This window comes from Opisthocomus hoazin, chromosome 9 (assembly GCF_030867145.1).
Source record: "Opisthocomus hoazin isolate bOpiHoa1 chromosome 9, bOpiHoa1.hap1, whole genome shotgun sequence".
NCBI lineage: Eukaryota > Metazoa > Chordata > Aves > Opisthocomiformes > Opisthocomidae > Opisthocomus > Opisthocomus hoazin.
Genome location: NC_134422.1, coordinates 36,553,115 through 36,580,399, shown reverse-complemented (window position 1 = coordinate 36,580,399; position 27,285 = coordinate 36,553,115). Strand labels below are relative to the sequence as shown.

Sequence of the window (27,285 nt, the reverse complement as noted above, 5' to 3'; positions counted from 1 at the left end):
CATCCAGCGCGAGCTCCTGCCCTGCCTGCGGCGAGTGTCACGGCTCACGCTGACCTTCACGAACAAAGCTGCTGTTGTGCGATTCTGCTTTGAGAGGTACTAGCAAGTGCTCCCAGCATCAATTCCCTTTCTATTAAGGACGGGTGAAAGGCTTCATACGCCAGATCTGATCGCTTCGGAAGATAAAAGCAAGTCATCAGCACGGGCTGTTCAGGCATCAGCAAATCCTAAATCCCCCCCAGCCAGATACTGGCTGGCTTCTCTAACCGCGTGACCTCTCTTCAAAAGCCAGCCTGAACAATTGGAGCAGATTTCGTCCCCGAAATGCCACCGGCCTAGGTTATCTTGTGGGGGCACACGGTCCCCCATTCGCTGGGGCAGAAAAGAAAGCTGCATCTGTTACCAAGCACCCCTCTCCAGCTCATCGCTCTCTCCCAGCGAGGGGCCGGACCGCATCCCAGCGACTCGCTTTGTGCCAGAGGAGACTTCCCAAAGCTGGAAGCTTTAATTAATGTTCGGCGGGGGGTAATCAAAGCAGGGCAGGAACCCAAGGTTCGTTATCTTGCAGAGGCTGCTGAAGAGACGGTGGGGCCGTCCTTTGAGTTTCGGCCACAAATGGTTGGCCCGAACTCCTCGGAGGGGTGGGTCTGAGATGTTTTCAGTGTATCACGAGGGATGCTGCGGGATGGATTCGGTGATGGGCAGGGGAAGGAAGGGGAAACCACCACCAGCAGCACTCCTGACGTCAAGCGAGTCTGTTAAACAGTAACAAAAAATAACACGTTCATCTCCCCAGCCAGAGCCTCCTTTCTCTTCATACAGGACATCAGGGTCCTTCCACCCCAAATCTAGCCGTCAGTCACCCCTTGCAGAAGTGACTGCTCAGTGAGTCCAGCCTGCCTGTCTTTTGGCCAGGCTCCTCCACACACAACCTTTAGGAAACACACGCCTTCATACTCTGCTTTTTTTCCCACCATTATAATAAAAAAGCTCAAACATGTCCTTTGCTGCTTGGAACTCCCTGAATTTCACCAGTGGATTAAGCCTGCTGAGACGTGAAGAGGTGAGCCCCAGGGGATGCTTTGGGTAAAGCCTGTTACCAAAAACAGGGCTTTCGACAGGAGGCTTGAGCGGGTCCTGCTGTGAAGGTGTGATGGGAGTTGCATTTCCAGGGATGATCACCATCTCCGTTAATTTACAGTCATCCAAGTCCGTGTTTTGTGAGGGAACAGGCCTGATTAGGCTGGCTTGGGTTACTAGGGTGAAAAGGTTCTAAGGGTCCAGCAGACAAGTAAACCCAAACCTGGAACAGGACTGCTGAGCCAGGTGTGCCTGGGATGCCGGCAAAGCCCAGCACCCAGGGCAGAAGTCCAAGCAATGGTGTTCTACCACGGTTTTCCACAAAGCAAACCATCGTGCCTCCGCCTGGCGTGGGGCATATGGCCATCAGGGCAGGGCGGATGCAGGGGACAGCCTGGGGAAGGCTGGGGTTTTGGTGGGAAAATAAACCTGCCAACAAGAGGAAGACCTAGGACTGACCCTTTAACCAGCTCCTCTCCTCTAAGCACTCATGACCAGCTCCTCATATTGCAAGATGGGGTGTCCTGACAGCAGATAATCCACAACGAGCATTTAATTAAGAGCTGGGAAGAAAGCAAAGCAATTGATTTTCAGCAGGGGTTTCTAGGGATGAAAACAGATGTCTGGAGACCTCCAGGGTCTTTAATCACAGACTCTGCTTTTCATTGCAAACTGTGCTGGGCACCTGGACAGAGAGCTGCTGAGGACAAAGCAGAAATCATAGACACAGCAGCTTTTCTGTACAGACACTGACAAGTCAGAGGTGACTTTTCTTTCCCCTCCCCTTCTGACATATCTTCTTGAGTCATTTAGTGTTGAGCTGAGCTGGTGCAAGATGGTCATTCAGTTTTGATGGCTGAAGCAGAGGAGCAAATGGTGCGAATGCATTTCCAAGGCGACCTGTGCTGAAGCACGTCGCTCCCTTGATTGGCCTGAGGAAAAAAAAAGCCAAATCATTTCCTTGAAGTTGAAATATTAGAGGGAGTCAGTCAGCAGTGAAGCAGCTAATGGAAAACTGCTCAGGTCAAGATGGCTGGTGCCCTACCTGCCCAGACCATGTGGGAGTCAGGAGGCACACGGCAGGAGATCCATGGTGGGGCATCACCTGTACCCATCCCTGGGCTGAACCGGCAGTGCCAGCACAGTGAGGAGGGGACCAATAACCCCAGCAAGAAAACAACCCTTTACACAAATAACTCAGAAAACGCCACAGCAGACCATCAGTGGGACATCATCTCAGACGTGCTCCCTTTTTGCTTTCTCACCGGGCACACCTGTGCTGGAGGATGGGTTTTTGCGCCACATTACACTGTGAAGGTCCAAACATCAACCACTGCCCCGTCCATGGGTTACTGGCACTGACCAATTTCACAGAGGACAGGAAACAAGTAAGGATGGGCAGCTGAGTTAGGAGAGCTTCTTACCAGCAGGGACTGGCTAGCAACTGGAAATACGGGAAAGCAAGGCAGGTAACGAGGTACACAGAAATCGGCAGGTTTCAAGGAAGCAAGCCAATATATCATTATTGGATTAGCAGCTCCGCACACGCAATCTAATCCAGGATCATCATTCCCGCTTTTATTCTCAGTTTACACACATCTCAAAGCATGTGTATCTGTGAAAAGCGAGCAGCGAGCTGTTCAGGGAAAGCACCTCTAGGATGCGTCAGCAGGCTGAGAAGCAGCAGCGAGTACAAGAGCGGCTCAGCTGCATCATCCTCCCAATTACAACTTTGTCCTGAAAGGGCCATTCGGTACCTTCCTTAGCTCATGAGTTCCACAAAAAGATTACTTTCTTATTCTTCTTCCTGGCTCTCTTCATCTTCTTCTAGGCTAGACCTTGGTTTTGCACTGGAAATCAAGTCACATTATGCCAAGAAGGCAACTGCCAGCCTGCTTCCATGAGCCAGGTGGCCTGGTACCCAGCTCAGGGCACTCATCCGCCACCAGCGTGCATCCTCCTGCAAGCTCATCCTCCTTGGAAGGAGAGGCTGAGGCATTCAGGAGAGGACACAGTAACACAAGCACGTCCTCATGTGCAACCCATCCTCCTCGCCACCCAGGAGACGCGGCGGTCCTGGCTCAGCAGCCCAGACGTGCCTCCCCGTGCCCAACCACAAGACGAGTTTACCAGGGATGAAATCAAACCATCGTGTTTCTTCACCCTTGGCAAACTGAAGCCACAGCCAAATATCTGAGTATTTCAATTTCATGTCCTGAAATCTGAATGCCGTTCACACCAGGAGCACCACGACCACCTTGGCTAAGCATAAGGACGTTTTCTCCACGCGGAACACAACCAGAAAAAACCATCTCTGTGCCAAAATAAATCCTGTAACCAAATCTTTTCCCGCTTCAAGAAGTTTCTTACCTCGTGCTTGAACATAAGCAGCAGCTTGGGAGGCCAGATAGCTTCCAGCAAGTTTCCCCTGGAGAGGGTAGGATGGAAAGGCACAGGGAAGGAGGATCGGACTGAGATCAGCCCCGGAGGACCGCTGGCTCTAGATGCAGAAATGTGCTGCAAGAAACACGTCGTTTCCATGGTGGAAAACCCACTAAAATAATCCCAAGCATCCAAGCTGCTTTGAGAGGAAGAGACAACAGTAGATGACGTCCACTCAGGAGCACTGGAATAGTAACAGCTTTAATTGTAATATTTCTTTTTCCCAAAACTTTTTCTCTTTAAAAAAACCAACAAAAAGGAACATTAAACAGTAAATACAACAGCCAGTTACTGCACAAAGGGTGGCAATGCGAAGCCTGGGTGGAGAAGGGCTTGACGTTTAGCGGGCAGAAGGCATCCGAAGGACACACGCTTAGTCCCGACACGTGAAGCGTGACCGGATTTTGGACCGAGGACAGAGACAAATTAACGATTTGTGGTTACCCCAACCCATGGGCCTCAAAACGTGCCGGCTGTGCTCCCGCAGCTCTCGGGGAGGGCGCACACCGTCGACGAGCTGAGCACGGCACGTTTGGGGCTGCTGCTGAAATGGTCAGCTGGGTAAATGGGGTACCTGAGGTAGTTCGAAAAAACAAGGGAGGGTAAAAAAAAACAAAAAAAGAAGCTGAAATTATTCAAGGACATCCGTGAAAAACACAGGAGGGTCCAGCTCCTGCCCTCACCTGCTGCTGACACCCTCGGGGGTCCCTGGCACAGCTGTGCTGCAGAGCTCCAGACCCTACCAGGAGAACAGCGAAAGCCAAGGTTTGGGTAAAACCCCAGCAGAACGCCGTCCCTCTGCCTGCCCGCAGGCTCCCGCAGGAGGTATTCCTTCTTGCAGTGGGGGTTTCTGCTCGTGCATGGAAAAATGCGCTCTTAGGGTGCCTTAGGGTATGACAAAGGGGACGCGTAGCGGGCTCGGCTGCTGACAGACCATCTCTGTGCTATGTTAAGTTGCATAGGAATCTCCTTAAAGCCCCTGAGGAGAAATTAAGGTGCTAGTTACTTCTTGTGCGGTCCGGCAAGAGTGACCTTTTCTGGGGACGTGATTTTGGGAAGAGGGAAGGAGACCGTTCCCTCTCGAGGCCGCCGTGCCGACATGATTCACCGGATGCCTTTCCCATTCTTTTGTTTTTCTTTTTGTGTGGTTAACCTGAACAAAAATCATCTTGTAACAACTAACCTTTCTGTGGTAGCAGCGTTTCACTACAAAGAGACTTTGCACTTAAAATAATCTTTCTGTGCAAAAATATTTCCCTCCCGTGTAAAATATTTGAAAGCTGGGGAGCAGAAGGAGGAGGGGAGGACATTCAAAAGACTTGGCTATAAAACAAATGGGGAAATATATGGGCACTTGGTGCTGCAAATATTTAGCTCGATGGCACCAGGTTATAGCAAAGACTATATACAAGTTAAACTGGACTTTCGGAGCCTTGAAGAGCCCCACTTGAAGCCCTTTGAAATCCATGGCAATAAGCGTTCAGTCGCGTAGCGCCTCTGGAGCATCTCCAGTGAGCTTGGACTTCAAATTAGGAGAAACATTTTCTAATTTCCTACTTTTTTGTGTGTGTAAATGGAGATGTGGATTGCAACAATTCCCTCCCCATTCCTGGCTTCTTCCCCAGAGCAGGAGCATCTGGAGAGGAGCAGCTCAAGCAGTCTGCTGCCATGGCAGGGTAAGCTGCTCTCATCATCCTCCTGGTCTGCCTCCCAGGGAGGTCTCTGCTGAACAGGCTGCCCAGAGGGGTTGTGGAGTCTCCTTCTCTGGAGATATTCAAGACCTGCCTGGACGAGGTCCTGTGCAGCCTGCTGTAGGTGACCCTGCTTCGGCAGGGGGGTTGGACTAGATGATCCACAGAGGTCCCTTCCAACCCCGACCATGCTGTGATTCTGTGAACCCCAAACCTCCAGCTTCTTCCAGAGGTGTCCTGCAGCACCCGGGCGGGATGAAGCACAATGGGCAGCGACCGCTTCTCCTTGTTAAAAATGGTACCTCTGGATCTGAAAACAGGCAACGAGCATCTCCCTTGTCCGCAAATGAGAAAACGCATGTTTGCAGAGACATGAAAATAAACCAAAAATCAACCAAACGGGTCACAGGGCCTGTGAATAATAACTTAAAAAAAAAAAAGCTCCTTTTTGGTGTAAGACGCTAGTTGGGCTGAGGACACCCCGAGTTCATATGGTGCTTTACAGTCACATCTGGGAGTCTGCCAAAGCCTGACCATGGCAGTGGGGGAGGGGATCCACTGTGCCTCCTCTTAAAATACGTATTTACATGACTCACATTTGTCTCAAAAAGCATAATTTAAAAGCAGTTTCTACAATGTAAAAAACCAGCCACAGCTTCCCCCCAAAGTGGTTACAATCTTTACCGCTCATTACAAAAATTAGACTTTTATTTGCAAATGCCTAAAAAATGTGATCTCTTTTGTGATCCCTCCCCATCCCTCTTGCCCCCTTTTAAGTTTTGTAGTAAGAAATAGTTTAACTGGTATCAATGCCATATGAAAAGCCATCCCCTTCTGGACGCCCTCCCATCAAGAAGGGATGTCTCCTGCTGGTTTCCAGTCCCGGTGGAAAACTTCCAAACTTTGGCCTCTTAAAACCCAAGGAGAGCAATCTCCACTTCTTTTTAAAGTCAACTGCTTAACAAAAAGGGGGAAAAAAAACCACAGAAAAAAAAAAATAAACAAGATGTGGACAAAAACATCACCACAGGAGCTAGATGGCAAAATCCTCGTGGTCTTGTGGGCTGAAGGCAGCTGCCCGCAGCATGTCCAAGGAGTTGACGAGGATCAGGGTGCCGGTGAGATGTTTCCAGCGCTTGGTGATGGGGTTCTTCATCTTGTCCAGCCCAGTGTGCAGCTCCTGGATCACGTCACGGTAGCTGTCGCCCATCTGGCTGCTCCAGGTGAGAAGGAAATCGTATGCTGGCTTCCACATGGCCTGAGGTGATGGGGCAGAGGGGAGAGGAGATCAGAGCTGAGCTGCATGGCCGGTAAGCAAGTGATGCCATCCCCAACTCAACCCCATCCTGGAACAAGAACATTCCTGGGGGAAAAACATCCCCAAATTTCCTCAGCACACCCAAATCCCTTTTATCCCCCACAGGTGCTCCAGAAGAACATTGGTCTGGAGGTGTCTGCAACCCTAGGGGACCCGTGGAGACCAAGACCCATCTACTCTCACCTCACTGTCCACCGCCCCTGTCTTGTCCCGGTGCGGGGCCTCATAAGCATCCATCTGCTGCTTGGAGACCTTGGCAAGCTTCTCGGCAAGCTCCCTCCAGCGCTGGGCCACCTCCACGGCCGTGGTCAGCAGCACGAAGTCCTGGATGAGCCGGACGACCAGCCCCTGGCAGTCCATTTTCAGCAGGGCCTGAAGGACAGCAGTGAAAACCAAACAAGAGAGTCAAGGCAGGCAGTCGACAGCAGGTGACTGTGCAGGGAAGTCCGTCAAGAAGCCACCTCAAAAATCCTCCCACCCGCTTTCTAGCAACAGCCGGTGAAATTAGGCCACCAGGCTCGACAGAAGAGTAATCCCATTAATTGAACGAAGTGCCCTACCCCTGCTCAATGAGGCTTGCAGCCTGGGCTGGCCAGTGCAGCCTCATTTTCTAGGCAACCCCTCAAGATGTTCAGGCGCCATCATAAGCTGTTTAAAGCATCCCAGGGTCTGAGAAGAACAGATGTCTTTAATCAAGGTAACTAATCCAGCGCGGTCCGTGCAGCTTGCCTCCCTGAGCCCAGAGGAGCACCATCCTTCAGCACGGACGGGTGCGTACGGGCCAGCCAGAGCATTTGGGGATGAAACCTGGACATCAGCCTCAAGAGGAGAGAGGCTGGGGTGAGACTCAGGTGAAAGGCCAGTTGGCAGCACTACAGGACCATCGCTCGGCTTGGGGTGTTCTTGCTCCTCTCACTGCCCCTCTGCCTTCCCGTGCCAGTGCGGAAACCACCTCCTCCTGTGTCATTTATTGACCTAAAAGCTGAGATTTTCTGCAAATGGTTTGGAAGAAGGGGCAAAGAGGAACTGCAGCAGTCACATTTTTCTAGCTAGCAATAACTTAAGCAGGAAAAAAATGACAGAGCAGCATCATCTCCTTTCTTTAGGTACCAAATCACAGCAACATCTGTTCAAAGTGGAAAGCAGACTGCAACAGGGGAACACCCACAATGCAGCCCAAGACAAGGAAAGGTTGAAGTGGCAATTATCAGAGGACAGGACCTGACCAACAGAATCAACACGGCGCTCACCAGGGCTCCCCATCCTCTGCCAGAGCCCATGGACCACAACAGCCTCAGCAGCAACCCCAGTCCATTCACAAATCCCACCTCGAACCTCAAGTGGCTACAGAAAGGTGGTTTATATTACCAAATGGGCATCCCCTTTTTGAAACACAGAAATCAAGCAAACAGACCCCAGACTATGCCTTGGGCGATAGTTTGCCGAATACCTTCTTGTTTTCCTATGGCCAGATCCAGAGTCATGGCACCAGAGGACTCAGGATGGTGGGTCCAGGATGGGTGAACACCAGGGGGTTAGTGTATCAACAGGGGGTCTTCCCTTCAATAAAGGCAAACCACAGCTCAGGGATGAAGAGGACAGCCTCCCAAGGGATGCTGAACACCAGCAAGCACCCAAGGAACCACGCTGGCACATGTGTCCCCATTGGGAACATCACCCACACCTTCACAACAGCATGGGGCTGGTTATTACAGAAACCATGGCTGTGGTGGTCCACACGTGGCCAAAATCCTCCCGCTTTCTGCCACCATGGGTCCTGACATCCTCTCCCTGGCATAAGGGGATCTGGGCAAACCCCAGCTGGTTTGGGTCTCGGGCAGAAGAAGGGTTAAATCTCACATCGGTGGTTTCACAGGGACAGTTGGGGGAAGATGGGAACACCTGAAACCACTCCGGCAATTTGCAAAGCAAATACATGTTGATTTTTCCCTTATCTGTTTCCAGCCTAAAGCTGGGTTTGAATCTAATCACAGCTGCAGGCCAGCATTTGTTTGCTCCTCAAGTGCCCACGCTGGTTTCCTGTACCAGGAGAGAAGTAATAAACCCTCTTGTTAAGCAAGCAAGGAAAATACATTTAAAAGAGCTTTTTTTTTTTTTTTAAAAAGGGCATTAATAAGCACTTAGATCTCACACCTGTGCCACAGCCACCTCCTCTCCAGCAAGGCTACCTTACCACCCAGCCCCCAGCTCCTCCACCCTCTCCTCTGCAGGCAGAGGATATGGATGGTCTAAGGAAGGACAGACTTCGCGTCCTCAAACTTGCGTTTCCAGGTGGCTCGATCGCCTACACTCAAACCCCGAAACAACCTGGTGTTTAGCAAAGCAGGCTAAATGAGCCGCTCTCATCTCTTGCTGGAGGCTGAGCAGGTCCGAGGCAGCGGAGGCGGCCACCGGGAGCAAGCTGCGCCGCAGGGGTTAAGAAGAATAGAGCTGCAGGAGGCAGATTCCCCCGTTCCTTCCGCTGCTCAAAGTAAACAAGCAAACGGCATCAAGTAAAGCAGCTGGGAGGCCACGTATTCGAGAACTGTATAATCACTCAAAGCAACAGCTTTGGAAGAGATGCATTGCTGCCCGAAGCACAGCATGTTAACTCTGAAACCTAATGGCTAGAGAAACCACTACTTCCTGCAATTTTCCCCCAGTGATTTCAACTGAGGAGGCTCAACACACACACCGTGGGCTGGGGAAAACACGGGCGAGTGGGAAGCGGTGATGGGGACAGCACCAAAGCCAGGCAGGGACAAGGCGCAGGAAGGACACACGGCCACTGAGGCCGGAGCCAAAGGGGAGAATATTAGCGGTAACAGCAACACACTTTTTTGGCCCGGGCACAACTCGCTCCATCTGCCACAGAAATACACAAAACGCACGCGGGCTCTCCTGGGAGCCCTGACCGCCCCGCTGGGATTAGCAGGGCTCGCAACAGACTTAATCCTCCAGCAGGCGCTTTGGGGATTACCCTACAATTCCCTTCCATCCTGGACAAGCCTGGGTACACCCACCGTGCCTCCATCCCTCAGCGCCCAGCCGTGCTCCCTGCCCAGGCGCGACCAGGGCTGCGCCTTGCCAGTGCCCTCCAAAGCATCTATTACCCTCCGAGCCGGCTCCACCAGACAAGTGAGCCAAGGAGATGGTTTGATATTCAAATCGCAGTTCAAAGCGGCACAGAAGCGCCTCTGCTTAAAAGGCATCGCGGGGAGGGTGAATTTGCATGCCGGCTCTGAAATGCAGAATCTCATTTCCCATCCTCTAACGATGGAAACCAGCACCTGGAAGAAAGCAAGCCAAGCTGGAAAGAAGAGGCAATGCCGAAGACCGCCAGCAGATGCATGGCCACCCATGCCCATCACCGCCTCCAGCCCTGCTCGCTCTCCCACGCACAAGTACACAGCCCGCCATGGTGCAGCCCTGACCCCCACGCACTCCGGAGGAGCCGTCTGAGCTGGAGTGGTCTTGTTTCTTCCCCACCTTTGCCCAAACTAAAGGAGTAAAAACTTTTCTCCTTTGCCCCAGGAGCAGGAAGCATCGCCAAGTTCACGTGTGCCCACCAAGCGTGGTGCAAGACCTAGAAGGAAGCTGTTATGGAAATGGACTATTTAAATTAATGATTTTATTTTAAAGGGTATTTTAAGTTAGAAAGCACCCCAGCGGGTCCAAGTGTTGTCACACATCAGTCACCCCCACCCCTCCCCGAAATGTCTGTAGGGTGTTTGGCGAGGCCGGTGGAGATGCTGTTATTACCGTAAGCAGTAATATTTAGTGTCCCATTCACCGCTGCGGGGATCTCTGCCAGGGCAGGGATGCGACCCAAGCACGGCAGGCAGGGCGGGCAGGCGATGTGCCTGCTCCCACCTGGGACCTCCTCAAACCCAGGGAGAAAGGCCTCGTGTCCTCAAGGGGCCGGTGAGACCCGCGGGGTGAGAAGATGCCCATGCATGGGCTCTTGTGTCCATCGTCCTCTCTGGGATACAGGTCAGGGTTTTGGCCCAAACGTGTTGGCTCTGTACGAGCGCTCCCCAAAATAACGCTTGCTTTAGGCATTAAAAATCTCTTTTCACTCACTTCTTACAACTACCTGAAAGGAGGTTGTAGTGAGGCAGGTGTTGGTCTCTTCTCCCAAGTAACTAGCGATAGGACAAGAGGCAATGGCCTCAACTCGTGTCAGGGGAGGTTTAAATTGGATATGGGGAAAAATTTCTTTAGTGAAGGAGTGGTCAGGCACTTGAACAGGCTGCCCAGGTAGGTGGTGGGGTCACCATCCCTGGAGGGGTTCAAAAAACGTGTAGATGTGGCACTTTGGGACATGATTTAGCAGGCATGGTGGTGTTGGGGTGATGGTTGGACTTGATGATCTCAGAGGTCTTTTCCAACCTATGATTCTATGATTCTTTTGGCTGTCAGCACCCCTGAAATCACCAGTCACATGCACTCAAAATACTCCACTACACACTCATGATCTTAAATACTAATTTTTTATTTTTACCTAACACAGTCAGGCACAGGCTCTGTGGGGCAATCTCCCTGAACATGGTGCCTGGCTGGGTCTCAGGGTGCTTAAGGCATCACTTCTGAAATGATACCAAGTGCCACCAGCCACCAAGTGGCTTGGAGAAGGTACCATCCATGCAACCACCCGCAGCTTTTTTCTTGTTGGGTTTTTTTTTTTTTGCAAGAGCAAAACTGCACGGGAGCAAGAGCACAGGGCCTGCAATTGCTGCACTGGGGATGGGAAGGCAGTAAAGATATTCTGCCAGCCCCAGAAAAATAAAAGCAGGTTGGTTTATGCTGTCCATGGAGCAAGGAACCTGACAACACCACAGCTGAGAGGCATCGGTGGCATTTCTGAAGCTTTCTATTAATTGACAGGGGCACAGGGCAGGACGTACAAGTGTTGTGCATGAAAAGACCTTGCTGGAAGCCTGCAAGCAACTCCTCCTCCTCCTGTGCTGCAAGCAACGTGGCTACGCAAGGACAAGCCATGCGCTACAGAAGACATCCCCACCAACTTCAGCACGGTGCAGCGTGGTTCCTTCGGGGAGCAATGTCCAGGATCTATACATGTGGTGGGCATTAGTTCCCATGAAGGCAGAAGGAGGGCCGGAGCCGAGCTTTTCCCCTGGACCTAAATTCAGCACAGACGCTGCCACTAGCCAGCAGACTGCTTCAGGCTGGAGGACCCGTATGAGCAACCTTGGGCTGGCATGCTCCAGGCATGCCAGCACAAGGTCCAAGCAGCAGCCACCCTGCTCTGCAGGACATTAAGGACTGCTTGAGCCCACCAGCAGCTCTTTGGGGTCTGCACACACCAGGGACAAGCAGTATCTTGTGACAGAAGAAAAGCAGCATGCAGATATCTGCAGTCAGAACAAATGATAGAAAACAACGGGTGGAAAAAAAAAAACAACATCATCCTCTGCGTGATCTTTAGAAGTAGCCTGGAGAAGAAAATGCTCATCATTTCTGCAGCTCTCTGCTGACGTGCCCAGTGGCATTCCCAGCAGACCCATGTTTTTCCCAGCAGCAGGGTCTATTGGACAGGATGATAAACGCGAGGCTCTACAAAAACATTGTACTGACAATCCAGAGAGAGAAGCGCTGTGTCTCACCACAGGTCTCACCCCAGATCCCAAGGAGCAGGTAGTGGCATCACTGCATGGCCAGGTACCGGTGGCCCAGCTGCAATGAGGTCTTCTTGCATCTGTGCCCAGGCTTTTTTAGCAAGAGTACCCGTGTGCTGCCTGCTTTCGATGGGCAGAGAGGAGGGAGGGGAGAGGTAGGTTTCTCTTTCTGACGTGATGACTAACTTCTGAGCAGCGTTCCCCCAGTTACCTTCACACACCGCTGCTAGTGCTAGATTAGAAATATAATAATTAAATGCAGATTACTTATTAACTAGTCATCACAAACGGGCTTTTCCACGCTTGGCTGCTGGTGCATGGCTCTGCCACTGCGATTTGGCGTACTCCACACCGAAGTCAGATAAGCCTGCTTACTACTTCTCCCTTCAGAGTCCCTTCGAGACGAGGCAACCAACTTTAAGATGAAACAGCCAGATCAGAGCTTAATCCAAATGGTTCTTCCTGCCAGCAGACACCAGAAAACAAGTCTACTCGTTACAAATAAAATCAGATTAAAACACAATAAAATACATTACTGCTCTATTGTCATTCCCTGAAACATCCTGTTTTTTGGTTTTTTTCCTTAAATCAGGCTCAATCTAATTTCTCTGTAAGCTAAGCAGGATTCAACAGCAGCAAGCGGTTTAGAAGCAGCATCGTCTTCTAGCAGGAAGGGAGCTCATACTTTATCTGCAGGCTCAGACTCACAAAGACTAGGAAACCGAGCCAACGTTCAGGATTAGCCTCCACTCAAACAAGGAAAATCAAACCTCCTCTGGGACTCCACACTCCAGGCATCCCTTGGGGAGTGGGATGTTTTCTTAGAGCCGACAGCCCTACCCGCGAGTTAGCTGCTCCCTGAGTATCCAGGAGAGCCTTATCTTTCCTCTCCCCTCCCCACTGAGGTCTGGCGCTGATTTTCCATGACCTACAGACTGTCTGCGACCCCTAGGGACAAAGGGAATAGATAAAAGAAAGGCTTACAGGTTTGCAAAGTGGCAAGGCAAACAGCACAAAGCTCTTGGAAGGATCCAGCAAGACGAGCACAGAATTCATCCCATCACTCACCGAGGTGAATGATTACAGGAGCAAACCCTCCCATGGGGAAACCACAGGGCCAGACGCCAACTTTGGCTACCACGGTGGGTATCTTCCCTTCCTGGATGGCTCCAGAAAGAAGAGACACAACTAACTGTGTATGATGGAGTAGAAGAACCCGTCAACAGAAGCAGCATTGATGACATGACCTGGCGCCTGCATTTTACCGAAAGCCAAAGCTAAAACATTGCCCCACGGGTCACAAAGTGGTACCCAGGCACCAGGAACTCACTGGAAAATACTTCCACGAGTAACAAAGGGCTCCGTACTCTTCATAATGCCTTACATCTCATCGTCGATCCTCAGATTTCCCCCTCCTTATTAAAGGGAGTTTGGGAAATGAAATACTTCATTCGGCTCCCGTCCTCTCCACCCAGGCTGCCTACTCGTAATTTCATTTCCCGTGCTGCTGCCTGCGCCCATCGTCGCCAAGCGAAGCTCTCGCTATTCCTTAATTCAATCGGCATTTTGAACCACACTATTGGCTGTAACTTGGTTAGCGTGCTGCTGCGGGAGAGGCTGTTACGAGGCGAGAGCTGCAAATCTCTTCCAGACATTTCGTCCTGTATTTTCTTTGGCTCACTTCCTGCGAAATGCTAGAAATTATCATGAAGATGATTTCTCGTGAGAGACTTCCTAATGGCATCCTAGAAATACTTGAAGGCTGCACTTCCCCAGACGCCTTTCAGGACAGAAGCAAGCCATGCATTTCAATTCACAAAAGCAATCCACAGTTGCACATAGGGCATCGCAGCTCAGAGGTGCCCTTGGTTTAGCTGCCACTCAAACAGAGATGGGGCAGACATAACCAAACATTACCACAGAAGAATCTGAGGTTGTTTCATGAAGGAAAAAGTATAGCATCATTCTTCATAGCAGCTGTAAAACCCCTCTCCAGCGTGCTTCGACACATCTTGTGATACAAAAGTACGTGACCAGAGAGGTGGCTCACCTACCATACTCTGTACAGGAAAGCTTTTGTCTTTCTTGCCCATTTTCCATCGGTATTGCCTTCAGTGACGTATGTTTTTGACACTGGGGCTGAGGAGACCAGCAGCTCTCGGGTAACTCCTCGAAGCGTGCATCAAAGGCTGAAACCTAAATACCCAGCAGCAGGGACCAGTCAAATGCTATGAAAACACTGGACCAAAATAACCTCGATCTTCAGGGGCTTCAGATTAGCTATCTTCCAACGCAAGCCTGTTGACTGCCCTCACACAACATGTACCTATGGTATTTCACCCAGCATGTCCCTCATTTATGGCTGTGATCCCATTAAACCAGGAGCCCACCAACACAGAATCACAGACTGTTCACGGTTGGAAGGGACCTCTGTGGGTCATCTAGTCCAACCCCCTCTGCCGAAGCAGGGTCACCTCCAGCAGGCTGCACAGGACAGCGTCCAGGCGGGTCTTGAATATCTCCAGAGAAGGAGACTCCACAACCCCTCTGGGCAGCCTGTTCCAGTGCTCCGTCACCCTCAGAGGGAAGAAGTTCTTCCTCATGTTCAGACAGAAGAACACATATAACCTGTTCAGATGGAAGAACACATACAACCATAGGCCTTAACTTCCACCTGGCTGTGCCAAGCAGCCTGCAGAAGACCTTAAAGATAGACTTCATTTTCTACAGATTGAATTAGGAAATTTCCACCTCCCATTCACCCTAATCACTCTGCACAGCAGGGAATGAAGACCCCCTCGTCAGACCTCAGACTCACCGTCATCAGCTCCTTCTGGAAAGATTTCCTCTCCTTGTTCTCGGTGTTGTTGCAGTCCTCCTTTAGCTTCTCCAAGACGGAGGCCACTCGCTCCGGCTCACTGTCCAGCTCCGCTCGGCAGAAAAACGTGAGCGGCAAGTTCAAGTACCCCAGCGCATCGGCAAAGGACCGCCAGCTGCTGAGGTTCTCCATGAGCAGAGTCCTCACGGAGGCGTAGATGTAGGTCAGGAACTTGCAGGGCCTCAGGATCTGATCAAGCAACAGGCTGGTGGTGAGGTCTGGCCCAGAGAAGTAGCTGGGCTTGACCTTCCCAACCACCAGCACATTTTTGGTGTGCACAAGGCCTATTTTTCCCTGGTAGTAGCCAATATACCACTCCTTGGTCCACAGCTGACCTTTTAACCTAATCTTCTCCTCACTGAGGAGGGCTATGACATCTCCTTTCTTGTACTCCAGCAAATAGTGGTTTTTGCTTTGCCTCACCACCGTCTTCAGCAGCTTACCGTACTTCAAGCTCAACACTGGTCGGTCCTGAAAAACTGGATACTTGGCGGTGGCAGCCAGAGGTGAAAGGATGATTTTTCCGACCTCGTTCTTCTTGAGGAACCGCCTCTGCCCCGTCGGCTTGATGGCACTTTTTGGAGGCGGCTGCGGCGTCTGGACACAGAATTGGGTCAAAATGGCATCCGTGTCATCTTTGACCTGTATCCTCAGCGTGAAGTCTGAGAGCTCGTTGGGGTCGTGGGACGCAATGGGGAAGATAAGGCGGCTGACCTTGCCCAGCTTCATCTGGAAGCCCCGCACAATTTTGGCTTGCTCACTAGCTTTCACCTCGTAGTTGGTCATGTTGGAGAACATGCAGAGCTTGAGGTCCTGAGGTCGGGAAAGAGCAAACTGATGCTTACCCCAGAGCTGGAGGGCAACGGGAGCCGAGCTGTGGGACTGTCTTGTGACCTCGTTCACCAGGAGAGTCTTGGGCGCACATTCATGCCCGAAGATGGCCACGACTGTTTTAAAGGAAGGGTGAATGTGTTTTGGGCCGTAGACACCAACTGTGATCTTCTTGCTGATGTAATCCCAAACGGTGTAAGGGTAGAGGATGTTCTGCCCCTGGGCTACGGCCGCTATGTACATGCAAGGCTCCAGATTCTCCAGCTGTACCTGGATTGTGTCCCCATATGAATAGCTCAGCTGCATCGGCATGTACGGACCCTCTTTCATGTCGCTCCGCAGGCACTGCAGTTCTACCAAACTCTTGCTCATGATGTCATTCTTGACCTCTGCCGATACTTTCATCTCCAGAACGATGAAGGTTTTCACCTCCATATTGCTGAGTTTAATCTGCAGGACCGGGCTGATGGTGCTGCACTTGTCACTGTTCAGCTCCAGCGGTGGATCCAGCATTGCTTTCATGGAGATCTGCTGCGTTTCCCCAGGGCACACGTGGCCCTCTGGCACGTGGATGCTGATGTTCGTGTCCGGAAGCTGAACAGCTCCACCAGAGCTATCCAGCTTGCAGACAATGTTGGTCTCCACCGGTTGTGTCTGACCCCAGCCAGGATTTTGACCAAGCAAATCCAAGTCATGGCAAGACCGAGCCAGCTTCCTGTGGTTCAGCCACGCCGTCCTAAAATCTTCCCGGCTCTGGAACTGCTCAGGGGTGGGAGACTTCAAACCGCTGAAGAAACCTGATGATGCCGGAGCATCTGACTTGGCCTGAAGAACGGACAGTTCAGACAAACTGTAGGAGCGTTTACTTCTGAAGAAGGGATTGTCCCTTTTCACGGGCGGTTCCAGATCCAGCCTGTTTGTGGATGGAAACTCATCAAAAATGTTACCCAGGCTGCTATTAGCGGCCGAACTGGAAATAGCTGAAGTAGGAGCCCCTGTGTCGAAGAGCAGCAAGTCAACGGCGACGTTGGAGTTGGATTCTTTGTCCGAGCTGGGCACTGTTTGCAAATTCCCATTCAGAAACGGGTTCGTCTGGACTCCGTTCAAGAACGGGTTGTTATTGTGGGCTTTGGCAGAGTTTCTTTTCGTGTCAGTCCATTCGCCAAGCAGGTCTAACTCCCTGACCCCCTCGTCAGGGCTCTCCAGTAGATTGTCTATCATCCCGCTGTCCGTTAAGGAAGAGTTGCGGTAGTTTACAGGCTGGACATAGGAGGAAGGGATGTATCCCATTTCCGTGGTGTTGTGAGCGTACCACCACTCGCCTCCCGACGTGTCTAAGACATAAAGGTGGTCCCCCTTGGAGAACTTCAGTGTGGTGAAATTAGTCGGACAGTAATCTTTGATTGCTATTACTTCCTTCGCATTTCCAAAGGACGTGGGATTGTCCACCAGCAAGGCACTAGGAGAAGGCACTGCAAAGCCAAGAAGAGAAACAGCACTGTAAGCAATCCACGAGAGTGTCACAAATTACTTGCAATCATTTACTTCAGGTGAGCAATCTGTGCTACTGTAAGCGGTGAAATAAGGTAGTTTTATAGCCTCTCAAACCTACGGGTAAAAAATTTTTAAACAAAACTCCTCCCTCCAATACATCTGGTACATTCAGGTTTCCCTTCCCCAAAGGGGTTCATGATCTAAAGGGATGGGCATTGACGTGACTGGGAAGAGCAGTGGGAGCCAAGACAGCAGAAGCAGCAACTTGTTATCCTCCCGATGCAGCCAAGTGCCTTAGCAACAAGCCTCCCCCTCAGTGTAGGGCCTCAGGCAGCTGCTCCTGCGCGAGACGCCAGCGTCCCACAGCCTCACTAAACTCCCTGATGAACGACGCACAGGAACACGTATTGGAGGACGTTTCGAGGGAGTGGGACTCGCTTCTTACCAGCCCGCCTTTCCACCTGGCATGTTGGGATCTAAGCTCCTACCGGCACGTGCTAGAATTGCAGGCACCCCCTTAAATGTTCACATTTGAAATAACAGAAGTTCATTAGGGAGTGTTCTCAACGATTGCTAGATGGGAAGAGGTTAGACAGCCATTATCCTACCAATGTGGTCAGCAGTATCGCCAAGTCTGGGGCCACCAGCTCTTTAGCACTGCCATTGCACTCTCCATGCAAATAGTTCTCCGTGTTGCTGCAGGTGAATGTCTCTTCCGCAAAGAGATTGCGTGATAAACCAAAGTAACGGTCACAGGTCAGCAGTGCTCTCGCTCTGCCGTAACCCCCCTCCTGCACACGTTAAACATCTTACGTTTCAGTGCAAGAAACAACTAAGGGCACCCACTAAGGGCACATCATACTCCTACTTCTTCACGTCACATCAGCCAAAACCATCAGCATCCCACCTCTCTTACATAGCACCTGTATTTCAAAGGTCCTCAACAAAAATCAGCTCAATTTCTAAAGCAGGTTGTGTAGTTTGAACCCTCATCAAGAAGCACAGCATCGCCCTCCTGCAGTGCTGTCGTGGTCCAAACAGCATCTCCAATCTCCCTTGCAGTGGTGCCACCTGAAAGTCGCTTTGCCAGGGGATCCCAATTGCAAGCAAAACAGCTAGGTCAAGCCTACAGATACTCACACTGTCACTGTATTTATTTGGTTTGCTCTCACTTTTAGGATCTATTTCTGTAAAAAGCACGAGGAACAAGCTGCAGATGATGTTACACCAACATTCAAATGTGTGTTATCTCGTCAGACAGACCTCAGAAAACAAGGAGAGCTGGATTTTCACCAATATGGAGCTGCAAGAGAACTGGGACAGCACCTGCTTCAACGGTTTTGAGAGCTCTCTAGAGGGAAAAGAGGGATTTCAGAAAAAAGTCCCTAAAATCCTGGAGATGAAGGGATGGCAGATCAGACTGTGCATCCCTGCGGTGACTAGCTGCAGGCTGGCAGCGCTTCTCGGACATGGAAAGTACACGGCAACGGAAGACAAGCAAAGTCTTTAAATATATGCTAGGGATCAAATATTAAGAAGAGAAGAGTCTGCACACATCCAAGACAACTCATCGTTAATCCACTTCCTCTGCCAGCAAGCAGGCGAAGTCGTGAGGACATTTATTCAGCGTAAAACTATATATAAACTCTGTATTGAAACCGTTTTACCATCCTGGTAGGAAGCTGCCATTACCCCAGCGCTGTGACCAGAGCTGTCTGCAGGACAGGGAATTTTTGGTCTCCCCATCCCTTCGGATGAGACAGGCGAGTGGCTGTCCCTGTTCCCCCCCTCAGCTGCGCAGGGTTAACAGGGGTGTGCTGAAAGCAGCAAAGCCCTTGGAGAATATAAGTAATTTGTATTTCTGCATTAAAAACAATCGAATTTGCAGAGAGAGCGGTTTCTGCCGGGGGAGCAGTAATTCCCCTCTCACCTGATCATGGTTTTTATGCTAGGTAAGGTAAATACAACTAAAGAAAAAGCAATAAAAGAAAGAAAAAGGATTACTCAAGCAATCCGCAAGCTCCCTGCTCCGGGGAAGGGGAAAACAAACCCTTGCAACCGCCTTGTTCCTGTCACCTCTCCTGGCTGCGGGATCTCTTGGTGCTGGTCCATGCCCATCCTTGCACGCGTGGATGCGCTCATCAATGCTTGCCGCTCTTCCCCACCAGCTGCCATCTGCTAATTATTGACCAACCCCCTCCTGGACCCCAAGGGCGAGACGATGCACCCGAGTTGAGGAGGGGGCACCGTCCCCACCCGTCCCTCCGCACCTTTGACGTCGCAGAGGCTGGTCTCGGAGAAGCCCTCGCCGAGGTCGATGAGCGTCCCCTCCGACTTGCACCGCGGCAGGCCGCCCGAGTTGACCGCCCGGATCCTCTGCGCCGCCATCTCCGGCCTGCCGACCCCCGTGGTCCCGTGGAGGGTTAGGTGGCCATGGCCTCTCTGCGACAGAAACCGGCTACGGGGATGCTGGCATCACCGTGGGGAACCAGCCTGGGGGAGAGAAATGAAACCCCAGCACGTTAGCAAAGGCTCCAGGCCCCACCATGCCACCCACATGCTGACGATGCTCTCCCCAGGCACGCACCGACCCTGCAGTGCCAATACAGGAGAACATCCTCATGTTCTCCATAAAGCATCACAAAAGATAACCCAGGTGCTCCCAAGAAGCACAGCACTGCCCACGAATCACCAAGGGCTTTGGGTAGGGACAGCCTGGTCTTGCACAATGCTACTGGTGGCCACCACCCCATACAACGTATCCCTCATGCCTTCAAGAGTTATTCAGGGACACGTTGGCCCCAGGCTCACACACTGGTCCTTCTCCCCACTTCATGAGAGCTTTCAGGGCATTTGCACGTTGCTGCAATACATATTTATAAGCACCCAGACGCTTCTGTGGGAGCCCAGGGCAGGGGTTAGCGAGTGTGGAGGGCCTACAGGACTGGACTTTTTGCACCTTCAGCTGGGTCATCACTGTCTCCCACCACAGCACGGGGATCTCCCAGGATGGGGACTGTTTCCTCCTGCTTGCTCCCTGCATCCTTCCCCTCGCAGGGACCAGGCAGAGAAACATCCCTTCTTGCACCAACTGTCCGGCTTCACTTGAGCTGCTGCATGGAGCCAGTACAGGGATGATGACAGGAGAGAGACAAGCTTCCAAAAGGGAAAACAAAAATAAAGTGGTTTTTTTTCCTCCTTTTTTTTCCAGAAACACTTGCAAAAACGCTTCCAGAAGCCCTGTGGAAGTGCAGCTGCATCAGCACGCCAGAGCCGAGAGGAAAATAACCCATTTCCCGCCACCCGCAGAACACACCAGCACTTGGACCGCCGCCGCCGTGCCTGATGCAAGAACTGATAAGACCTCCTCCGGTGTCATCCGTGTCCTCTGGAGCTTGGAGGCTGGCCAGAAAGGCCAGGAGCATGTAGGCGAGCAGGCAAGCCTGGTGCGTCTCTGCTAGCTGAAGGCAAGGCTGGAGCACAGAGCCTGAGCCATGCTTTGCTCCTCCAGGTTTGCACCGGGGAGCAGCTACGCGGTCCGACACACCTGGCAGCATGGCAGTAAATCCTGCCGCCCGGCATCCCTGCAGGCATCCTGCACCCTCCACACCTGCCACAGAACTCCAGCCTGGCTGCAAAGCGCCAACAGCTCTTAAAAATAAAGCCCTGTGCAATTAAAGGTTATATCCAAATCCCTCACTTTAGCGCCCAAAGGGCTTTTCATTCACTCTTAAAATTGATTTTCCTTTCTCCCCCTCCCACATAATGTTATTTTTTTTTTTCCCTCCCTCTACTTGAAAATCAGATCAACCAGAAGTAATCCCCAAACCCATATTCCTTAGGTGGGAATATGGAGCTGATGGAAACGCAGACAAGCGCCGGTTGCTTCGGCTGCAGCCGGCTGTTATTACACCAGCACATCTCTCTCCACCAGCACAGTGGGGAGAAGCAGCAAGCCCTGAAGGATTCAGTGCCCTTTTCTGGAATGCAGCTAGAGGAAATCTGCAGGGGAGAGCCTGAGCAGGAGATACTCCATCCTGCTTGAAATGCTTCCCAAGCCATCCCCGGGGCCGGTATGCCGGGAATGCGGTTAGCTGGAAGGGACGCCCCAGGCTCCAGCCAGAAAAGGGAAGGGAGAACTTGTGTGCAAACACTTCTCCCTTTGAGAAGAGCATTGTTTCGGGCCCTGCTGGGAGCACCTCCAAGGAGAGAGGGCTTGGCAGGCATTAAATACAGAAAAGCCAGGCTTTGAGTCAAGACTGCTCATCAGAGCTGGGCCAGGTAAGACAGGGGACTTGGAGCTTCCATCACAGAATCACAGAATGTTCGGGGTTGGAAGGGACCTCTGCAGGTCATCTAGTCCAACCCCCCTGCCGAAGCAGGGTCACCTACAGCAGGCTGCACAGGACCTCGTCCAGGCGGGTCTTGAATATCTCCAGAGAAGGAGACTCCACAAACTCCGTGGGCAGCCTGTTCCAGTGCTCCGTCACCCTCAGAGGGAAGAAGTTCTTTCTCATGTTCAGCTGGAACTTCCTCTGCTTCAGTTTGTGCCCACTGCCCCCCATCAGCAGCAAGAAAAGCCAGTAAGCAGGCAGTGGGAAGGGGGGAACAGAGGAAAGACGCTCTCGTTAGCTGTTCAGCTCACCCCTTTGCAAAGCACCACCACCGCGGGCAGGCTGTTGTTCCTCTTTAATGCGAGGCACTGCTTGGGATCGCACATCTTCCAGCTGGCATGTGATACCCTCAACACTTACTGCTTCCCCCTAAAGACACCCTGCAGGCACTAGGCAGGCTCTTGTAGGGTTATTTTCTTTTTTCCTTCCTAGCTGGAGGGTTCGAGCCCTCCACGGCTACACAGGCAGAAAATCCAGCGCGAGGTGCACAGCATCGTTGTCGCAGAAACAGCTCAAGTGGCAAAGTTCTCGCCAATTTTAGCCATGGCTGCACACGGTCCCGTTAAAAACCAAAAACACTCTGACAGCCCAAAGGTCACCACTGCTTGGTGAGCACTGCACAAAGCAAAAAAGAAACCAAGGACAGGCAGGTGATTTCTCCTGTGAATCAAAGTGCAAGCCACGAATATGTTTTTAAATATTTGCCTGGTAGTCCAGTGCCAAATAATTTTTTACATCAACATTACAGCTGCATACCGACAACTCTCACATATCCACATGCCTCGCAGTGCCTGGCATTTGCAGGGATGCTGCCTCGTCCTGCACTTATGGAACTATATGGGAGGCTTTACGCTAAACGTCTGTGACAGATGCGGTCGTGTGGAGAAACAGCTGGGAAAATCCCCCCTGCATGCACCCTGCAGTCCCAAAAGGCAGCAAGAACGCACATCAACACGAGTGGTTACGAAAAGGTAAATCCCTCTCCCGAAAGCAGCATCTTGGCTGCATCTGAGTCCATTCCGGACGCGGCGATGCTCTCGCACACACGGAAGGATGGGGGTGCGTGCCCCCCACGGCTGGGCTGAGAGCTGTGGTTTGGAACTGACGGTCCCAGGGCATGAACCCGAGATGTCTCCGAATGCAGAGGCAGGACAGATAACCAGCAAGGATGAGCCTTCAAACTCGGGCTACGTGAGAATAAAAGGGGACAGTTGGGAGCAGGGTGGGGAGAAACCAGGGTGGATGGGGATAGTTTTGTTTAGAAATCACTTCTGTAGCCACGGCTGAGACAATGGTCTGCTAACTCCTCTGAAAGCACTTTAAATATAGACTTAAGATTAAATATAGACTAGGAAAAACCCAGCCCCATCTGTTTACCCAAAGCCATAAACAGCAGCTGAAATGAATGGGGGGGAAGGAAACTGGTGAGCAACCAGAGCTCGCCCCGCGTGACCGAGGAAGGTGACAGCATGTCGTCGTGCAACCAGCTGAAACGCACCCGCACTCGCTTTTCACACCATTTTTTTTCTCCTCCCAGGAGGGAAAGGCAACGCTGCAGGGTAAAATCCAACCACGCAAGCCAGGAGGACCCGCTGTGTGCTTCCCCCGCCCGAAGTAGTCCAACAGGCAGCTTTGCAGGCAGCTGCTGCCCGGGTCAGAGCACCACAGTGCTCACACCCCACGGTACCAGCCATGTCACTGTTCTTTCCAAAATCCTAAACAGGCTTTGCTGAGGGTTGGGTGAAGCTTTAGGGAAGCCCCGGCAACCACGCTCCCATGGCTGCTGGCTGGCACCCTGGCAATCCTTACCAGCTTTCCGGGGCACGGAAGTGGCAGGGATGGTGCTGCCCTTGGACTGGGACGGTGCGGAGCTGCAGGGTTTCTCTCCAGATCCCCCCTGCCAGCATCCTACGCCGGCATCTCGTGGGGTGACACAGCAGCTGTATCTCCTCCCCTCCGCGTCTGCCAGGCTTCTGCTCCCCGGGGGGGGACATCACGGGGACGTCCATCCTGTGAGTCACCCGTCCGGGGAACAGCAGAGCTGTCTTCAACAGGGACTCGCAGAGCACGGATTTAACTTTGCATTAGCTGGGGCTATCAACCAGGTTTTTGGGGAGGGACAGATGGGACATGCAGACAGACTTAGCTGTGGTCCTCTCGGCAGGGAGGCTGGCTACTTCTCAAGGTGTAGAAACACTGCCATGAGCAAGCTGGAGAGCAGGGAGGATCTCCAGGGTCTTGAATCAGTGCCCTACCTACTCCTGGATCTCCTGTCCACCATGCACGGAGCAGCAGCAGGCTTTCGGAGGGTCTAGGGACAATGACAGCATAGCACCTGTTAAAAAAAACAACTATTGAAACCTATTAAAATCCCTCCAAAGGTCTTTTTCTGGCAGTGTCTGAAGGCATAGCGTTCAGCTGCTTTCTGACAGCAGCATTTCCCAGCACGCAGTGGCACAGAAAAGGTTAAAAATAACTTCTGCAAACCCTCTGGGACGGCTTAGCCCGGAAACCCAACCACAGGCTTTCCCCTCCCAGGCCTGCAGATCCAGGGGAGCCCCCCGAAACCCCCCTGCACAGGCTCCACGGTGGCATGGCAAGGCCAGCAGCAGAGCCCCGTCCTCCCCAACACTCCCACCTCCATCCATCACGACAAGCTGGTCCTGATAGGGTTCTGGTATGGACCCACCTCTGCCCAGACACTGAGATATAAATCAAAGACACAACACGGGCATCTGGCCATGCTGAACAGGGTTAGCAGAAAAAAGCAATTCCAGGAAAAATACTCACTGGTACGGTGAGTCCCGCATCCGCGAGTGAAAAATGCAACAAAAACATGGGAACACCTAAAAGTGCAAACCCTGAGGGTGGGAAGCAGGACTGGCTGCTGGCCAAGGGGAGGTCTTCTGCAACAAGCACTGACTGCAGCCCAGTGTAGGTGGGAGAGGACCCCTCCAAAAGCCTCAATGATGGAAAATCCCTGACTGCCAAGAATTTGGGCTGATAAGACCCAGGAGGGCTGGCTGGGCTGGGCGGTACCAAGCACCATCAGGGCTGAAGATGGAGCCAGGTCCTTCCACATGCAGCCAAAGCTAGGGCAGTACACGGTACCTGCCACCATCAAAGGGAAGTGGGGAGGACGAACGCACGTCCCTCTCCATCTCACAGCTCCCAGCCCTCCCTGGAGTTTGACCAAGCCAGGTAGCTGCAGGGTCCATCCCACCACGTCATGCACATGTCCACCGGAAGCATCAGGAAGAGGAGCCACCATGACACAAGACCAGTCAACCTTGCAATACCTACCACACCTGTACGCCTGTTCTCCCTGGGTGATACATAATAAACCCATGAAGCCCTAAGCCCGTGCTGTAAGTTCAGGGGAAGTCTTCCACCTACCCTTGGCCACAAACTGGTGGGAAGAGAAGAAGGAGCTTTTAATCAATCACTCATCATCCTCTTCCCACACCAAAGACCAGCTCCAGGTGCTTGTTGCTAATGGCTTTTTATTTGCCTTTTTCCTCTCCAAAGTCAAGCTCCCCAGCTCTCCTACAAACATAGAAGTGTTTTGGGAGGTTTTTTTTAAAAACAGTCAACTTTGGTTAAATACAAGCAAATATAACTCCTTATAGCTAGAAAGTCATTTCCCAGAGCCACAGTGCTAGCCACAGAGCACATTTTTCCTGCACAATGAATTTACTGAAAATGTTGCTTTTATCACAGCCACAAAACCTCAACCAACTCAAGTCCATGAAAGAAGCTGCAGATTAAGTTCCTCCTGGAAAGCCAGGTGACACCCCAGCCCTGAAGGAGCTAATGACTGCCTGCTCAGGCAGTGCCAGAAGATGTACCTCGGACCACCAACACAAACCAGATTCTGTCACTGCAATGTGCAAAAGCCTCCAAGAGGCCATTTTTGGCCTCTTTTTTTGGCTAAAATAGCCAAATTTTAGCATATGGTCTGATTTAGGAACTTGGTTTTGCCCTGCAGATTCTTCACCTTCATCAGCTTCCTCATGACTATACTATGACACAACCTTGGTCATTGGGCTTCAGTTTCGCAACACACTTCCACCCAGCAGAAAATGATCTGACCGTCTAGAGATATGCCTGCTTTTTCCATGTTTGTAGTAAAAGCTACTCCAGTATGTACTGGGAGGTGAAAAACACAACACCCTCTAAATTGGTAAGGTCAGCATGGATCCAACCAGGCCCTCTGCAGCCTCGTCCAAGACTAAGATGGCTTTTGAAACTGCTGGTGGCCTCTTGCCACCTGTGGTAGCAAGGTGGACAGATGGATGCTCTTGCAGCTCATCTGAGGTCAGTCCCAGACATATGGGTCTGTGGCTGACTTCCACGAGTGGCCACACAGTGTATCCATCACTTACTGTATGCAATTGTGAGGGCAGCATGGCCTAAGGTCCTCTCAGGGCACATGCAGCACTGGGAGAGACAAACTTGACTTATGCAACCCCATCACTTACCCCCACCAAGTGTCCTCCTGCCTGAGATCTGCCCCACCCACTGGCCTGCCCAGCTGAACCAGTGCAGGACACCATGGAGATGTCTTCCAGCACAGTGAGGTGTCTTCTGGCCATAGGATGTCTCCAAGGGTCTGGTGGTAGCTGAGTGCCAGAGCAGGGAGCAAGCAGTTTTGGTTAGGAGGGAGAACAGGACAATCCCTCCCTTCCTCTCCTTTATCCTTGAGACAAAGCATCTTGCTCTCCATGATCCTGTCCTCTTGGGTAAGGCACTTCAAGCCTCTGGTAAAGACAAGTGGGGAAGAGCTGGCTGCTGTTGCTTTTTCCCCTCCAGAAGCCTGGCCCAAGCATCTTGCATGTTTGATGCCAGCAGTGCCACATACCCTAGTGTTTCCTGACCTTGTTGTCTTTCTCTTATCTCCTCCTACTACTTCACCACCCGTGTTTGCAAAGCCAATGCTTTCATCTTCAAAAAAAACAAACCTTCAGGCAACACAAAACACAAGCTCTTTGTACCAGAAAGAGCACATTGGTGTGAACTCACATGCATCCTGGAATGAGCCTTGGACCTGCTGATGCGTCAGAAGAGAAGACATGTCATTTGAGTCCCTCTTCTAGCAAACAAGACGGGACTTGCGGAAATATTGTGACCTCCCATCCCTCCCACAGCGTCTTCGTCTCCCAGAGGTTTGCTCTGGACCTGATCCCCACCACGCATGGCAAGCGGCGGGGATGCTTGCACCCAGCGTCCCTGCTCGAGCATCACATTGGCAGCAGAGCTGTCTGGAGAGCACAGCCCCATGCTACGCTGTACCCTCCAGCCCGTGCCAAGCATGTAAAAATCCTGCCCACAAGCTTGAAGCTTGGCTCTGCTCCTGCCAGCTGAGCCCGCTTCCAGGCAAGGGCAAGCCAAACATGGCAGGTTTGATGGGGCAGAGGTAGAAGGGAGAAAAAAAATAAAAGTAATTATGGCTGAGTGTTGTGGGTGTCTGCTGGCACCTGGTGTCCATCATGACTCCCTGATGGGGATGTCACCCTTT

The 27,285-nt window shown here is 51.8% G+C and overlaps 1 protein-coding gene across 6 annotated transcripts in view; it reads right to left on the bottom strand.

The window, feature by feature from the left end:
* Positions 1-3,710: 3,710 nt before the first annotated feature.
* SH3BP4 (SH3 domain binding protein 4) overlaps positions 3,711-27,285 on the bottom strand; it is a 41,123-nt gene continuing 17,548 nt past the window's right edge. For 2 of the 6 annotated variants that reach the window (XM_075430428.1, XM_075430431.1), the window contains exons 2-5: positions 19,644-19,866; positions 14,989-17,351; positions 6,715-6,903; positions 3,711-6,471 (exon numbers count right to left, since the gene is read on the bottom strand). In XM_075430428.1, the coding sequence (XP_075286543.1) occupies positions 6,247-6,471; positions 6,715-6,903; positions 14,989-17,351; positions 19,644-19,761 (2,895 nt within the window). In that variant the 5' untranslated portion in view covers positions 19,762-19,866 and the 3' untranslated portion in view covers positions 3,711-6,246. The other 4 variants (XM_075430430.1, XM_075430429.1, XM_075430433.1 and 1 more) reach the window with 4 other exon arrangements.